The following is a 15,905-nucleotide window of genomic DNA, read 5'->3' on the forward strand; positions in this document are numbered from 1 at the left end:
TGACCTTTCTTAACTCTTAACCTCCACCAGCAGTAACTACACCTTCAAAGTACAAACTTGTGCAGAAAATAGTACACAATTTGTATTAAAAACGCACATGGCACACGCACGCTCACTAGCAAAGGCACTCAGAAACCCATACCTCTGTCAACGATTGTGAGCAGAATAATCGGTTATCCACTAAGAGCTCATTTGTTAAGTTAATTGACCCAGGATGTAAGGAGACTACAATTTGATTGGTAAAAGCGGAAAAAAAAAAAAAAAAAAAAAGGAAAGAAGAAAAAAGAACCCTCTCTCTCTCCTCATGGAAAAATAGAGTATTTTTTAAAGACCTCCAGAAAAATCGGGGATATCGAGAAAAATAGGAAAGCATTTCTAGAATAAACAAAACATCTACTTGCTGCACATCCCAGACAAGAATAGACTTTCTCATCAGAACAAAGATGCAGGAGCAGAACTACCAGACCCGCTGCTTCCTTTCCCCACTCGAGGAGCAGAAACTATTTTGTGGGTGAAGGAGCAGGAGCCCCTGGCAGAGGAGAACCTCTCTATAACCTCACATTTGTGTTGCCCTGGGGAAAACCAATCATAAAGACTTCTTTGTGAAAAAGAAAAAAATTGCGTTTTGCAATAAATTATCAAAAGCTTCATTGAAGATCTTAATGGACATGGTTGAGTAAGGAACACTAAACATGACTACAAAGAGAACAGAACCCAATTTTATCAACTCAGCAGATTTCAGGGGTCTTTAGGCACTGGACTATTAGAAGAATAACCATGAAAAAAAGTTATAGACTACAAAGGCTGTCAATTTTATTCTGCAGTTAATAAAACTCATATCTATCTAAGTCCTCTCGAGTCCCCCACTCATCCCCCACCCCAGCAAACAGATCTCCCCAGAACTAAATACTGAAAACTTACCTTGATGCGCTAACTTCAGACAAACTCCTTATAACTTATCATTTACTCCTTGCATTAAACTCTCGGTTATCACGCCAATCTACCAGAATGTAGTTAGTGCTATGAAATTACACCTCAGGATCCATGACTTGACTTCACAGGTATAAACATAACTGTCTTTAATAACTTAGACTGTGATCTCTAAAGCTTTACATCTGTCATCTGGAGTAACAGGACTTACCTTATAATCTCGCTAAACAGTATGTTACCATACATACTAAAAAAAAAAAAAATACATTATCTCACCCACTATTTCTGGTTCACAAGGTAAGATAAACTCTATCTATGCATCAAGCCACCACCTGTAGAGGCGGATTCATAGTCTGCAGGGAAAAACTATAAGGCTTCCAAAGGATCCTTAAAATACATAGGTTTTTAAAACTACACACCATTAAGCCCTATTCACTCATTCAGTGAGCAAGAATGCTACAGGTTCATAAACTCAGGAGCACTTTCATGGGCAGAGAAACATTCCCAAGCACCGAGAACTTCTAAGCTTTAAATGAGTTCAGGACAGTAGTGAGAGAAATAAATAGCAGCAATAAAACTTCTAGCTCCTTTTCTTAAGGAGGGATCCTAATGAAGTAGATCTCAGTTTGTAGTGGGAGACACCTAGCCAATATGCATAGTTACCAATGTTTTTGACGTCTCCGCTTGCCATTTCCCACGTGTGCCCAATCTGACAACTGACCAACCTTCTGAGGCTCTAATTCTGTAACATGGGGACAGACCTGCATGGTTTCCCCATCTGAAGATTAGGAGGCACAGCCCCATTCTATCTGTAAATGCAAATTTGCCATTGTGTTCCAGCAATCAGATGTCTAGCCTGATGACTGTTTAGTTAGCTTCTGGCAAAAATGTGATCTACATTCTAACAGTCTGTATATACCGGATCCTTCAGGAATAATGCTGCCAACTTGCTTATATTTCATTAATCCAGGAAAGGCTAATCTGTCCAAATGGGAAGCAAGATTTTGGTGAATCCTTTTCAAGACATGCACCTTTTCCATCAGTGGGGAAGAGTGACCTGAATCAACACAGACTTACTCCCTTACCAAGGTTGCCAGAAGCAAACATGCTCAAAGTCACATGCTGGGGGCTCAAGGGTCAAATCTAGCCTGCAGATGTTTTATCTGGCTTGCACAGTGCTTTCAAAGTTCTAAATTAATTGCCAATGTCTAAACATCAGGATATTTGGCATCAAAATCTACATTCCTGGGTTATCTTGCACTATACAATAGGAAAACAACTACTACTCTCAGACCACACACCCACACACACACAGTTGGGGGCAGTTCTAATGTAAAAAGTGCAAATGCTCCCTGATTTCCCATAGTTAGTTCCCACAAGGTCAGTTCCCTCTGTGATTATATGGTCAGGTTTTCCTGGGCATTTATGTTTGCCACTCCTGGTTCAGACCCCAAAACACTGTTTAATCCCTGAAATAAAAACCCACAATCTAATCTTATTAGTGCTATACCTAAAACCTCTGAGCAAACAAAATTAGCCCAAAGAGAAATGTGAGTAGAAAACAAACCATTTCCATGGTTCTATGTTGGTACTGCCTTTACAAACAAGGTCGGTTTTTTAAAGCGTCCTTGTTGAAAATGGTTAACTTGTCTCGTTTCCCTCCATACATTTAGCCATGTTTTTAAGCTATTTGCTGTAGCTGACTGAGTCCCCTTCAAGCACAGGGTCGTTAATAAGTGAGTCTTAGTGGTTACAACAACACCTACACTTCAGTGAAGGCAGGAACAGGGATTCCGGCTTTACTGCTCAACAGGCAGATCCTGGGTGTATTTTACTGCTGCTATAAAACCTGATTTAAAATCAATGTTGGCTTGATGTCTTATCTGACACATCCTCCCCTCCTATCAAAAACATGGAATAAATCAGTAAAAAGGTTTCTAAAAGGGGGTTTAATGTAAATGTTACACACAGCCTTTACACAGCGTCAAACAACCACACGTTAACTACCTCTTACCCGGGTATTGCTTACCCATTGCACTGAGATAATGGTTGAAGGCCTGGCAAGGAGGACTTGGGGTTTGTGTTGATTTGTCACAACTCATGGGTGCCGGGCTCCTGTCTGTGTCAAAAGAGAAATACCCACTGGAGGATCGAGACAGCAGGGAGGATCTTCTGACAAAGATGAAAAGCGGGGATCTGGTAGCAAAAGGCCCGGGGCTGGCTGGTGGGGCCAGCGGGCCCTGAGGGCTGCCTTGGGGGCAGCGGTCCCCTTCGCCTTCAGGATTACCTTGCTGCTCTGTCTGTAGAGAGGTAGGGGCCCCAGGCCTGAGCTGAGGAGGCCTCTCAGCAGGCTGCAATTGTCCACCTTCTCTGTCACACTCAGAACTTACATCTGAAGGTTGCTTTGCCATTTGGTCTTTTTTTCTGCAAGTAAAATAAAAACTAAGATTATCTTAAGCAAAACAGTAACTGTAACAAGTAACTAAATGTAGCTAACTTTCACGGACTCCTTCAACATTTCTAGAAGAGCGAATGCTTTAACGTTAAGTCGTCAGTTGGTATATTTTTCTGACAATCTTCCAGGTAAGAATAAAAATAACACCTAAAATAACAAAAGTTATCTCTCTCTTTGCGAGGTGGGGGGAGGGGAGGGGGTGGGACTAAACTTCCTGCCACCAAGCAAAATACAATTACATCGTCAACGTGTGACCGGTGCTCTAACGCACACGGACACGCACACAAGTTTTAGGAGAAGCAACTCGTGTTAAGTCTATTCACACGTGCTCTTTGCTCAGGGCCGACTTGAAGAAGTCGGAAACTCCCAGCGGGCTCTGATTTCCCGGGATCAGATACCGCGCTGGAGCACAGGAGCGGGCGCAGATGCAGCGATTTGCAGGCGGCTGGCCGCGTTCCCCGCTCCGGCCCCATTGTTCTGCCGAAAGTGCTGAGGGCAGCAAGTCTGGGGAAGGTTTGGCAAGGGCCGTCAGTCGTAGTAAGTGCGTCACAATAGAGTTTGTAACTCCGAGCGAGCGCGGCTCGGCCCGGGTCGGGCGCTCCCCGCCCGCGGTCCCTCCCGCTCCCAGCCCGCGCGCCCCTCCTCCCGCAGGGGGTAGCGCGCCGCCCCGAACTCGACAGAACTTCTCCCGAATGCACCCACACTACGAGGTGCACACCTCCAAATGGGGGGGGGAGTCCCCCAAAGCCGTCCCCGGGCGCCCCCTGCAAAGTCCCCAAGTAACTCTACACGCTAGGCGACACCGGAGCGCGCGCCTCCTTCACCCCATTGACCCTCCTCTGCGAAGGCAATCGGGCCGAAACTCACGTCCGCCCCTTCCCTTCCGAGCGTCGCGTCCGAGCCCGGGCCGCGCGGCGTCCTGCCCGCGCCCTTCGCCGACCCGGAGCCCCCTGACCGTCAGCACGAAGGTAGCGCGGGAGACAAAGCCTAGAACTCGCGTTCAGAGCCCCCGGGGCAGCGCAGACCCGACCACTGGCCGTCCACCCGCCGCCGCGCTCCGCCGGGCAGCCGAGGGCTCCGCGCGCCGCGCTTCTGGCCCGCGCTGCCCCGGCCGCCGCCGCCGCCGCCGCCGGGAACATCCTCCGCCTCCTCCCGCTCCTCCCCTCGCGCACTGCGCCCGCCGCCGCCGGCACCGCCGACCTCCCCGCGCCGCTGGCGCCGGGTGCCCGAGCTCCCAATTGGCTCGCGCGCGGTCGCTCTGCGCCGCAGCCAATAGCCGCCGCCGGCGGGGGCGGCGCCTACGGGTCAGGCCGCCAAAGGCGAGGCGATTGTTGACAAACTCGCCTCCGAAGGCGGCCCAGGCTGCGGCGGCGGCGGCGGCGGCGGCGGCGGCGGCGGCGGCGGGAGTCTCGGGGCCCGGAGCTGCCCAGGCTTCCCCAGCCCGCCCCCCGCCTCTGTGACCGTCCGGACGCCGCTCGAGCCTCCGCAGCTCCCGCCACCCCAAGCAGCCGGTCACCTGGAGACAAAGCAGGAGCCTCTCTCTCTCCACACCCGCAGGGCCGTTCTCAGCCCCTAGTCCTTGCTGCGGGCCGCCGACCCCGCCCAGGCCGGCTGGGCTGAAGACCCCAAAGGCCGCCCCCTCCCTAGCTGCAGCACCGACCCTCCTCCAACTTCCTCCCTTTTTCTCCCGGTGCGCCGCAGACACGCTCCAAATCTAAGCGATCACCACGGCCACTGGCACGCATATCTGCGCGCACCCGTGGCCACTGCAGACAGCGAACGTATCCACACCCCCATTCCCAGCGTCCCGCGGGTCTTCCACTACCAGCACCAGCACCAGCACCAGCACCGAGTAACAGGCCTTCGAGGGCACCGCACCGCCAGCCAGCATTGCAAGTGAGTCGCGGTGCCCGGGTCTCTACGACAGTCCGGCCCCCGGATGCAGCAGGTTCTGCTGCTCGAGGCTCGTCCACTGCGTGGCCGCGGCAGTCGGAGGAAGCCCTCGGTCTCCCGCTGTCTATGGATGGTGCGGCTGGTATCGTCTGCAGCGCACTCGCAGACCGGGCAGGGCTCCCAGACACGTCCGAGAGAACGAACGCAGTAGCTGCCCTGAAACCTCGGCCTGAATGGGTACAAGGAAAAGCCGAGTCCCGTCAGTTAAATAACCACCTCAGTTCCGCAAATCCTCCGCAACGGGCCCAAGCACCCGAGAAAAGTCAAGGCTCCAGACCAGCACGTACCGCGCAGCCGCTACTCGGGGGTCTCCGGGAGCCGGCCGCGAGGCTCTGGCCGGCTGCCGCAGCCCAGTGTCGTGGAGCGGGGCCCCAGCTCCCGGGACAGAGCGGAGAGCACGCGCTGCCTTCCCAGCCGGCCCTGAGAAGCTTCACCACTCCCTCGCGCGGAATCCCGGCCCGAGCCGTACTTCGGCCAAGTGCCCGTAGCCTTTCCACGGATGACCCCTCACCAAACTGGACCTGCAGGGGAAGGGAACCCGACCCGCCTGATCGCCGCCTCCCGCCCAGCGACAAGTGGGACGGGTACGTGCATCTCTGCCTGCACGTGCTCGGGAAGGGAGCAGGAGGTGGAGCCGATCTGACTCCGGTGTTTGTGTTCCGTCGGCACCCGGCCCGCTCCCGGGGATTCGGAGGTATTTACCTTGCGTTTCTCAGTCCGAGAGTCAGAGTCAGACATTGGGGGGACGAGGGCCAGGGAAAGGGCGCCGAGGGGGTGGCGGCGGGAGCGGGGCGAAGCGAGCAGCCCGCGGCGATGCTGGCCGCAGTTGGGCTGGGGCGCGCAGGGCGACTTCAAGAATCCGGTGGCAGTGGTGGCGGCGGCGACGCGAGACGGAGCGCTCTTACAAGACCAGAACCTGGAGGCTGCGCGGAGCGAAGTGAAACCTGCACAGCCCTGCAGCTCGGCTCTGGCTGGTGGCCCCGCGCCCGCACCCAATCACTGTGAGCTCCGCCCCCGCTGGGTCCCGCCCCGGCGCGCGGGCTGGCAAGCCCCGCCCCCGCTGCGCAGCAGCCTCTGGCGCTTTCAGGCTCCGACAGGTAAAGGCGGGGGTGGCCCCGCCGGGTTCCCCTGCGCGCTGCCCGCCCTGCCCCGGCGGGGCGTGTTTACTGGAGCGACTGGGGCTGCTGGTGGCTTGTGCGCACCCATCCCCCTCCCTCCAAAGTGTACCCTTGCCTTTCCCCCATCCAGCAGAGGCCAAGACGTGCGCTTGGAACAGAGGGGGCGCTCCGGGCACGCAGAAGCGGGCTGGGCCGCTGCCGCCAGCCGAAGGCCTCAGGAGGCGCCCCCGAGCCCTTGATGGGCTGCAGGAATTTCTCTCTCAGCCTCTTTGGGGCAGACGCGGGGACTGGGTTGACCCGAGAACACGCAGGTCCAAGGTTGAGCAGAGGGTCTCAAAGCTCTCCTCACTCAGAGTCTGGGGTGCTGGGAGAGACCCCGATCTGCAGGGCTGCTCACCTTCCTCGCTCTCGCCTCACGTGATTGTCTTAGGCTCCCTCCTCTTGCCATCTGGCAGGGACACCTAGCCTGTCTCCCGCGCGGAACCTCCGATAAGAGGCAGAGCCCTTGGCGGGGCGAGTGGAGAAAGAGGCCAGGAGCTGATCCCCGGAGGCGTCTGTTCCGTAGCCCCGAAGCGAGAAGGGGCTGAGCGCAGAGCAGGTAAAATAGGGAAATGAAAAAAGAACTCGGAAAAAAAAAAAAATCCTTTTAAGAAAAAAAAAAAAAAAAAAAAAAGGCCCAGAAGAATCTCGGCCTTCAGGTGGGAGAGAGGATGGTAACTCTGCTCGGGGAGTTAGGATCCTAGAGACTGGTGGGGCTCTCAGAGAGACGCCAGGGAGGCGCGGTGAGGCCAAGGAAGGCGGCGCGCATGGTGAGCGGTGTAGAGAGCGAAGTGCTCCCCCCCACACGCCCCTTTTCCCTGCGCGCTCCTGTCCCCTTCCTCCTTGGTGCCCGCGGCCCCACTCCCACTCCTGCTGGGGGGGACGGTACACCTCTGGGTCCGCACCCCTATATCTGTTTTCCTAATGTGGGTTATGAGTTCTCACCGTTACCCCTCACCGCTAGGAGACAGCCAGGAGACAGCCGTAGCCGGGGAGTAGGGGCAAGGTCGGTCGGGAGATGGAACATCCTGCCACGGGGGAGACCCGGTTAGACGGACTAAAGAAACTCAATTTAAGGATCACCTAACCCCCCCCCCCCCCAGAACGAAGAAGGAATGGTCCTCAGTTGCAGAGGAGCAAGTCAGCGAGGCGTTTGTCCCGCTGCTGGCCACCTCGGTCAGTTTTACGCTGCATAAGCAGACATGGAACGTCAGCGAGACAGCACAGCCCCTGGTTAAAGTCTTCTCAGCACATCCTCCCGCGAATCCTGAGCGAAGTGTGGGAGGCCAGGGGTTCCCGGATGGACTCAAGGACCCATGGCCCGTTCTGCCTCGGGATTTCGTCGCAAGAGGGAGAGGACGAGGGCGTGCACGCGGCGAAGTGGACGCAGAGGCCAGATGTCTACCCTGACCGTGGCTTGGAGCTGCTGCCTTCGACCTCAGGTGGCGGCCATGGGTGATCTCTGAGCCTTAGCCGCCCGGTGTAGTAGCACCCCGGGGAAAATAACAGAACTCCTGTGCCCGCTGGGAGCCCCAAACCCGACCTAGTGCTCCGAGCTCTCCGTGGGGTAGGGCGACGCAGACGGGGACAGGAAAAGAACCACGCAGAAGCCGTAGTGGTTATCATCTGCTTCTGTGCAGCTCCGCCGCCCCCGCGTCGTCTGCTTTAGCGACCCTGTGAACACTTTAAAACAACAACAACAAAAAATAAAACACACACACACACACCAAAAAATCAAAGGCATCAGGGAAAGCAAATGGTTAAGCGCACTTATTTGGGACACGAAGAGGAGGTCGTCTCGGAGTCTGCTGTTCATGCAGCCCAGACTGTGCTGGGGAGCTTTGGCAGAACACCCCGCGCTCTTCCCGCCCTCTCCCACAGGGGCCGGAGGTCCTCTGGAAAGGGACCGTGTGGCAAGAGCAGGTGGGCTCTCTGCTCCGGTCCGGTCCTGGATGTCGCCCTCGCAGACACAAGCAGAGCTATGCCCACTCCTGCCTCCGCCAGGAGAGGTGGAGAGGGAGTAAGGAGGATGGCTTGGACTGAGAGAAAGGAGCAAGAATGAAGTGGGGCAATGATCTGAAAAATGAGATAGGAAATCTACAGCCCTTGCCCAGACCACAGGCGTTGCCGGTGTGGTGTCTCCGAGCTCCGAAATCGACTTAACTGAAATGTACGGCCCTAGCCCGCCTCCCCATCCTCGGAAGTAGCCGGAGCGCCTTCCCATCGCTTAATGTCTTTATTAAACTTTGTATCTATGCTCCTCTAAAGAACAGATTACAATTTCATATGGTAAAAATATTTTCCGCTCGTTGTCTTACGGTCCGGAAGCCGCCTGCCAGAGAGGACGAGCCGGAGTTCGCGCTCTGCGGAGAGCAAAACTCCAGGCATACACGCTCCCCTTTCCACATCCGTGCGTTGCCTCGAAGACTCCAAGGGGGATCTGATTCACTGGAAAAGCATCACTTGCTGAGCTGAACTTTGCCCACGAGTGTTTGATTTTTATGCTTTGATTTTTCCCCCCACGCAGCACCAATGCGTTTTCCAAAAATCACTGTAACTCTGAATCACCGCTGACAGCAGGAGACCTTTGGCGACACCTGGGTGTGGGGTGTGTTCGCAGGGGAACCCACTGTCTAGGGGGATCAGGCGCCTAAGCTGGGAGAGGTTGCGGCTGGGCGCGGCCGGGTTACGTGATAAGGATCCGTGTTCCGGGGCTGCCGCCTGGCTTCCTTTCCCAACAGCCCATCGCGAACCGCGCCAGCCTCGGTGGGAACCTCGCTCTGCGACCGAAAATCCCCGAGGGCCCAGCGCGTGCCAGGCCGGCCTCGGCCCCAGCTCCAGGCGTCAGAGAAGCTAGTGTCGTGGCAACTGCGAGCGAGCCACCACCCTTCCCGTCACGCCCGCTATAACTTGGCTCCCAGCTTGGGCCGCCGAGAGCGCGCCCCTTCTCGGGCCTGGGGTTGTGGCGGTGCAGGGTAGAAGGCCCAGGCCGCCTGCGCATTGGTGATCCCGGCGATTGGTGCATGGAGGGAGGTGTGTGGAATGTTAAAGGCGGAGATCACCCTCAGGGCATCATCCTTCACCGAGTCGCACAAATCCAGTAACTGCAAAACATGACACAAAGTGACAGATCAGATGTTGGCTCACTTACAGCGCGGGGTGCCATTGGCTTTGCGCCCACTCCCAAGCACCTGCACAGGTAGCCACTGGGGCAACTAGTTTCCCTTGGGATTTCCCGGGACCCAGGAGGGTAGAGGCCGTTGGTCATGAATAACCGTCACAAGACTTACCTTAGAAATTCCCAAGTCTGTGACAGCTGGTCCTGCAGAAGTCCACTTCTTCCATACAGGGTTGGGGGCGGGCTCCAAATTAGATGGGAATCTCAGGACCAAGGTCTGGGAATTTTATCAGCATTCCCCTTGCCTGCCCTGCCCTGCCCTCCCCTCTCCTCCAGTCCCCATCCTTTTCCTCCCCTCCACCTCTGGAGTGCCTGGGGTGCCCCCCTCTGGCGTGCTGACGCAATTGAACAGGAAGAGCATCAGACAGGTGAACCCATTGGAGACTAGCCCCGGTTCTCTCCAGACTAGCACCTCCCCACCCCTGGCTGGCAGCAGGCCATAGTTCCCGAAATGCAGGCACAGTGGGACTGGGGGTACCAAGACCAAGCACTGGCATCTCTGTGCATCTTACACCTGGTTACTGCAGCAAATCAACCTGCAGTTAAGGCGAACACCGAGGAACCTGGCAGATGTCCATGTGTATTCTGATAACCGTTGGAAAACACAAATATGACATCTCGGCAGAAGGGAGGGGGAAATGTAAGCTAGTGATTTTGCAGGAGCTCCATTGGGTGTATTTTAATTTCATTTTCCATGGATTAGGTGCCAATGCATTTTTTTTTTTTCTTTTTATTCCCAGGGCAAAAAAAAAAAAAAAAAAAAAAAAAAAGCTACCAAAAATAATAGGTTGTTTTTCTAAAACTCAACAAGGACAAGGCGGAGGGTCTGCTTTCCTTTCCCATAACCAGCTGCACAATTTACCCCTCCATTTTTTAAGTTTTCAGCCAGCCATAAATTTCTTTCACTCACCAAATTACAGTTAGCCCCCAAGTTTTTATGGTTGTAAAAACAACACTTACACCAGCCCCACTGTAGCCGCCCTCACAGCAGTGGTCATTACTGAGCTACATTAATACTGTAAAGAGCACAGTTCCCTTACAGCAGTCCAAAATGCCATTTCAGGTGTTCAGAGACAATGAGGGGGGGCGTCCCCAAAACAGGGGTTGGGGTAGGATAGGGGAAGATCATGAATTTTAATAGTCTAACAATACATCTGCCTTTAAAATGTGCTCTATTACACCAGTAATTTCTAATGAAAACCTTCATTCTTTACACACTGTGGTTCAGCATCATAAAATCAGTAGTGAAAAGACTTTGATCATATTTGCAAGATGCACTATGATGAACTTTCACTGACCAAGATTTCAAAGTTGGTAATTAATACTCTTGACAAATCCCTGACTAATCTGTCAACTCTCAAGGTCTTTAACCACACAGCTCAAAACCGTGAGATGGTGTAGGAGTCCTTAAACCTTCTATGTATTGTAACGTCATTATTCAAGATCAGTTTTCCTTTAGGTCTGCATTATGAAACTCAACCAATTTTTGTCACATATTCGACAATGGGGGAGATTCAATTATATGAATGAGTGTTATATGGAAGCGAGTATGGGTTTGGTCTGGCCAGTACCAGACACAGAATAAGCACCGAGAGAGAGAAATTGCAGGAGGCAGATTTATTCAATTCCACAACTATTCCACAATTCCACAGTCTATTCAATTTCCACAACTTTATTCTCTTAAAACATTTTTTAAGTGTTTATTTTTGAGAAAGACAGAGCGAGCCCAAGTGGGGGAGGGGCAGAGAGAGGGAGACACAGAATCCGAAGCAGGCTCCAGGCTCCGAGCTGTCAGCATGGAGCTCCGCGCGGGGCTCGAACCCACGGACCATGAGATCATGACCTGAGCCGAAGTCGGACGCTTAACTGAGCCACCCAGGCACCCCTTCACAACTTGAAAAATAAGAATAAAGTGATACAAAAGGATCTAACAGCTGGAGAAGAGGAGGGTTTTCTCACAAGTGTTCAGGGAGCAACCCCTTCAAATGAAACTTTACAGATGAATGCTGTCATAGAAGGGGAAGACCATGTGTCAACTGCTGAGATTCTTTGTTTAACCTAAATTTCTGAGGCCGTCTAAAATATTCCTCCTTCTCCCTTTCTCCATTTGTTGCAGACCGCAACAGGCCCATTGGTCCAGATCCAAGGATCGGGCATCACTTCTTATATAACAAGTTTGACTCCGATTCCAGATACTCCCTTACCTCTGCCTGTGGGGATGATCATTATTATTATCATCCTTTCCCTTACTAAATACATACTGGAATCCTATCCTGTGGTACGGATTGTGCTGGGTACTGGAGATTTAGTGATGGATACTGCAGACACAGGCCTTCTAGATCAAGGAGATGTTGAAGAATTTCAAAGACTTTTTACAAATAGGATCTCCTTAATAGAAAATAAACTTAAGTAGCGAATATAGCATTTATTATTATATATACGGTATTTTTTTTTTATTACAAGGGAGCCCCCTAGGACTAAGCAAAGGGCAGGCATACCTTAGAAATGTAGGAGGTTCAATATGTTTTCACTCCTATGTGGATCCTGAGAAACTTAACAGAAGACCATGGGGGAGGGGAAGGAAAAAAAAATTGGTTCGAGAGGGAGGGAGCCAAAACATAAGAGACTCCTAAAAACTGAGAACAAACTGAGGGTTTATGGGGGGGTGGGTGATGGGTATTGAGGAGGGCACCTGTTGGGATGAGCACTGGGTGTTGTATGGAAACCAATTGGACAATAAATTTAATATTAAAAAAAAAAGAAATATAGCAGGTTCAGTTCCAGACCACTAATACAAAGCCAATATTGCAACAAAGCAAGTCAAAGGAATATTTTGGCTTCCCAGCGCCTATAAAAATTATGTTTCACGCTATAGCTTAGTCTGTTAAGTGTGCAATAGCATTATGTGTCAAAAACAACATATGTATGTTGATTAAAATAGATTTTGTTGCTAAACATGCTAACCATCATCTGAGCTTTCAGCTAGTTGTAGTCACTCATCACAGATCACCACAACAAATAAAATAATAATGAAAAAGTTTGAAATATTGCAAGAATTACCAAAATGTGATACAAGGACACAAGGTGAGAAAATGCTGGTGGGAAAATGGCGCCAACAGATTTGCTTAACATCGTGTTGGCACAAACTTTCAATTTGTAAAAAAAAAAAAATAAAATGCAATACCCACGAAACACAATAAAACAAGGTACATCTGTACTATTAAAGTTTAGTTTTATTACCAAACATATACGTCCATAATATAAGCACAAAAATGGCGCATATGGTAGCCTCCCCCGCTCCCCATTATGCCAGTATATGACCCAACTATTCTGGTCAAAGCACCCCAAGCCCACCCGTCCCTTTACAAAGAAAATTCACCAGCTTTTGAGAATACACCAATGCATAGCTGTCCTTTAAAAATAAAAGAGCATGAACAAGTTACAAATTCTTATAGAAAAAAATTTAAAGAACGCATAGCATGGGCAGTATTGCTCTAAAAATAATAACATGAGATCCACTGGAACTATCCAGGGACGGGGATCTGAGAATATTTACCTTGAAGAAAGTGGAAGTGCTCAACACTCGAGGGACAGTGGGTAGACAAGTTGATATGTGGATTTTCAGGGGGAAATTTATAACGAGTTTGCCTTCCCACCCCTACCTAGTTGCAGTAGTTTGTCTCTTTTCTTCCTCTTTGTCCCAGCATTTTTCTTATTCCAGGTGGGAGACTAGGATGGTCTAGAATGGGCAGTATCTAAGCTTTACAGCCTTCTAAACAAAATCCAGTTTTCCTTGTGTTGGTGTTAATTATACAATAGATACGCAAGATATGAGGTGCCCAGTGACACCCCAGCTATTCCAAAGACTCTGTGCAGAAGGTTTTCCTGCCTCTTCCCATGCCCCTCACCTCTGTTACCAACACCAGGGACCTCCTGCTGTTCTCTGTGTCAAATCCCTTACCTCAGCTTGAAATGGCCCTCAGTTAGCCCCTTTCTTGTGGGCACTGGGGTAGCACCTTTTTCTCCATCCCTTGAATCTGGGCTGCCTTGTGACTTACCTCAACCAATAGAATGTGGAGAAGGTGACACTGTGTGACTTCCAGAGGTTAGGTCTCAAGAAGCCTTGCAATGCATGCCCATTCTCGCTTCCTGGGACCCTGAGACCACTTTGCTGTGCAGGCCTAGCCTGCTGGAGGATGCCCAAGGCCATGTGGAGAAGAACCAAGTTCCCTCGGTCAGCAGCCGAGGCCCACTCTCAGATATGTGAGTGAGGCCATCCAGGACCTTCTAGTCCATTTGAACTCAGATGACGACAACCACAGGAGTGATCCTACCTAAGGCTAGTCAGAGAACGACCCAGGTTGCCTACCCATGGAATTGCAAGAAATAAACAATTGCTTTGTTATGCCATTAGGTTTTAGGGTGATATGTTCTATGGCAATGGGTAACGAAAACAGGCATCTTCCTTTTAAGATTTTTTTAATGTTTATTTTCGCGAGAAAGAGGGAGAGAGAGAGAACCTGAAGCAGGATCCAGGCTCTAAGCTCAGCACAGAGCCTGATACAGGGCTTGAACCCATGAACATGAGATCATGACCTGAGCCAAAGTCGGACACAACAGATTGAGCCACCCAGGCACCCCAGGTATCTTCCTTTTAAAATTCAAATTGTGGGGCGCCTGGATGGCTCAGTCGGTTGAGCGTCCAACTTCGGCTCAGGTCATGATCTTGCAGTCCACAGGTTCGAGGGCCCGCGTCAGGCTCTGTGCTGACAGCTCGGAGCCTGGAGCCTGCTTGGAATTCTGTGTCTCCCTCTCTCTCTGCCCCTCCCCCCACTCATGCTCTGATTCTCTCTCTCTCTCTCTCTCTCTCTCTCTCTGTCAAAAATAAACAAACATTAAAAAAATTAAAAAAAAATAAAAATAAGTAAAATTCAAATTGCCATCACGGGGGTGGGAAGGAGAGGGTAATCTTCAGTTATACTTCTACCCTCTTAATTATCTGAGGACAATATCTTTCTTAACTGAAAGAGAATTTCAGGTCGTAAAAGAGAAGTTTATAAAGCCAAATGACTATCCAGTTGGTGGGGTATCTGGGAGAGAATCTGAATAGCAGAGTGGAAGTCCCACCACGCACCACCCCATTTTCCTAACCCAGTATAGAAGGCAAATCACCACGACTTGGCTTATATAACCCATCTGCCATGCCTTTACCGTCTCTACAAGGGACTTGAGCTTCCAACAAAAATACTCCGTAACATCAAAGTGTCAGGGATGGGGGGGGGGGGGGGAGCAAGGCAGAAAATCGTTGCAACTAGAGATTCCAAGTCTCCTAAACGTTTAGGTTCTCCTGCACCATTAGAAGAGAGAAATAGATGGGGCCTGGTCAGACCTAACCAGAGTCAGCTAGTATGATGGGATAGACTAGCACATCTCTATGACTTTAGTTCATGGGACTGCAGTGTTTCCCTACTCCCAGAGATTTCTTAAACAAGGTGGCCAACAGGGGTTCATCTCCATGGCCGGGAGTCTGTCTACTTACTATAAAGGGTAGATTAAGGGCTCCTGGGTGGCTAAGTTGGCTAAGCATCCAACTCTTGATTTCGGCTCAGGTCATGATCTCACGGTTTGTGGGTTGGAGCCCCGTATTGGGCTCTGCACTGACAGTGCAGAGCCTGCTTGGGTTTCTTTCTCTCCCTCTCTCTGTCTCTGCCCCTCCCCTGCTTGTGCTCTTTCTCTCTCTCAAAATAAATAAATAAACATGACAAAAATTTTGAAGTGTAGGTTAGAGGTCTGACCTCAGAATTGGTTGGGAGGATAGAGTGAGGTAATTACGTGAAGCCCATACTGCAAAAGGCAGCAAAAGAGTTGTTGACGCTTTATCCCCCCCAATACTATCAGTAGGGCCTTTAAAGGCTTCCGAGAAACTCAGACCAATAAGTTTCAATGTGAATTTGTCTATTGACATGGAAGCTTGGGGTCTGAGTGTGACAGTATGTGGAAATCCAGCCCATGTATAGGGACCCATAATTTGCCACTTCTATCCAAATGGATGTCTCTTTTTATTCTAGGATGCGTAAGGTGCTTCTTGTTTAAAACAGCTTTAAAGAGTATCCTTCTTGAGAGAGGTCATATATCAACACATAATGCCATTCATCAGCCGAGTGGGTGGGTTCCACTTGTGCTGTGATGGGAGCCTGGAAGTGACAAGCTAGGGAATAGGTACAACGATGCT

General features: G+C 51.1%; 3 protein-coding genes across 17 annotated transcripts in view; 1 reads left to right on the forward strand and 2 right to left on the reverse strand.

Annotated features, from left to right (window-relative positions):
* The window catches only part of BCL2L11 (BCL2 like 11), a 49,520-nt gene extending 43,352 nt beyond the window's left edge, over window positions 1–6,168 (reverse strand). For 3 of the 10 annotated variants that reach the window (XR_007151028.1, XM_047853377.1, XM_047853371.1), the window contains exons 1-2: window positions 6,041–6,168; window positions 2,960–3,354 (exon numbers count right to left, since the gene is read on the reverse strand). Coding sequence is in view for 9 of the 10 variants with exons in the window: in XM_047853377.1 (XP_047709333.1) it covers window positions 2,960–3,341 (382 nt within the window). In the remaining variant the exon portion in view is untranslated. Of the gene's footprint in view, window positions 1–2,959; window positions 3,355–3,624; window positions 3,752–3,783; window positions 4,006–4,252; window positions 4,504–6,040 lie in introns of those variants that run through there. The other 7 variants (XM_047853380.1, XM_047853376.1, XM_047853378.1 and 4 more) reach the window with 6 other exon arrangements.
* LOC125162402 (uncharacterized) overlaps window positions 4,742–15,905 on the forward strand; it is a 35,622-nt gene continuing 24,458 nt past the window's right edge. Inside the window, exons 1-3 of one of the 6 annotated variants that reach the window (XM_047853366.1) lie at window positions 4,742–6,435; window positions 6,912–7,054; window positions 7,599–9,694. In XM_047853366.1, the coding sequence (XP_047709322.1) occupies window positions 5,405–6,343 (939 nt within the window). In that variant the 5' untranslated portion in view covers window positions 4,742–5,404 and the 3' untranslated portion in view covers window positions 6,344–6,435; window positions 6,912–7,054; window positions 7,599–9,694. The other 5 variants (XM_047853365.1, XM_047853370.1, XM_047853368.1 and 2 more) reach the window with 5 other exon arrangements.
* The window catches only part of ACOXL (acyl-CoA oxidase like), a 312,998-nt gene continuing 306,491 nt past the window's right edge, over window positions 9,399–15,905 (reverse strand). Inside the window, exon 19 of the mRNA XM_047854457.1 lies at window positions 9,399–9,599. Within this exon, the coding sequence (XP_047710413.1) occupies window positions 9,399–9,599 (201 nt within the window). The remainder of the gene's footprint in view (window positions 9,600–15,905) is intronic.

This window comes from Prionailurus viverrinus, chromosome A3, assembly GCF_022837055.1.
Source record: "Prionailurus viverrinus isolate Anna chromosome A3, UM_Priviv_1.0, whole genome shotgun sequence".
NCBI lineage: Eukaryota > Metazoa > Chordata > Mammalia > Carnivora > Felidae > Prionailurus > Prionailurus viverrinus.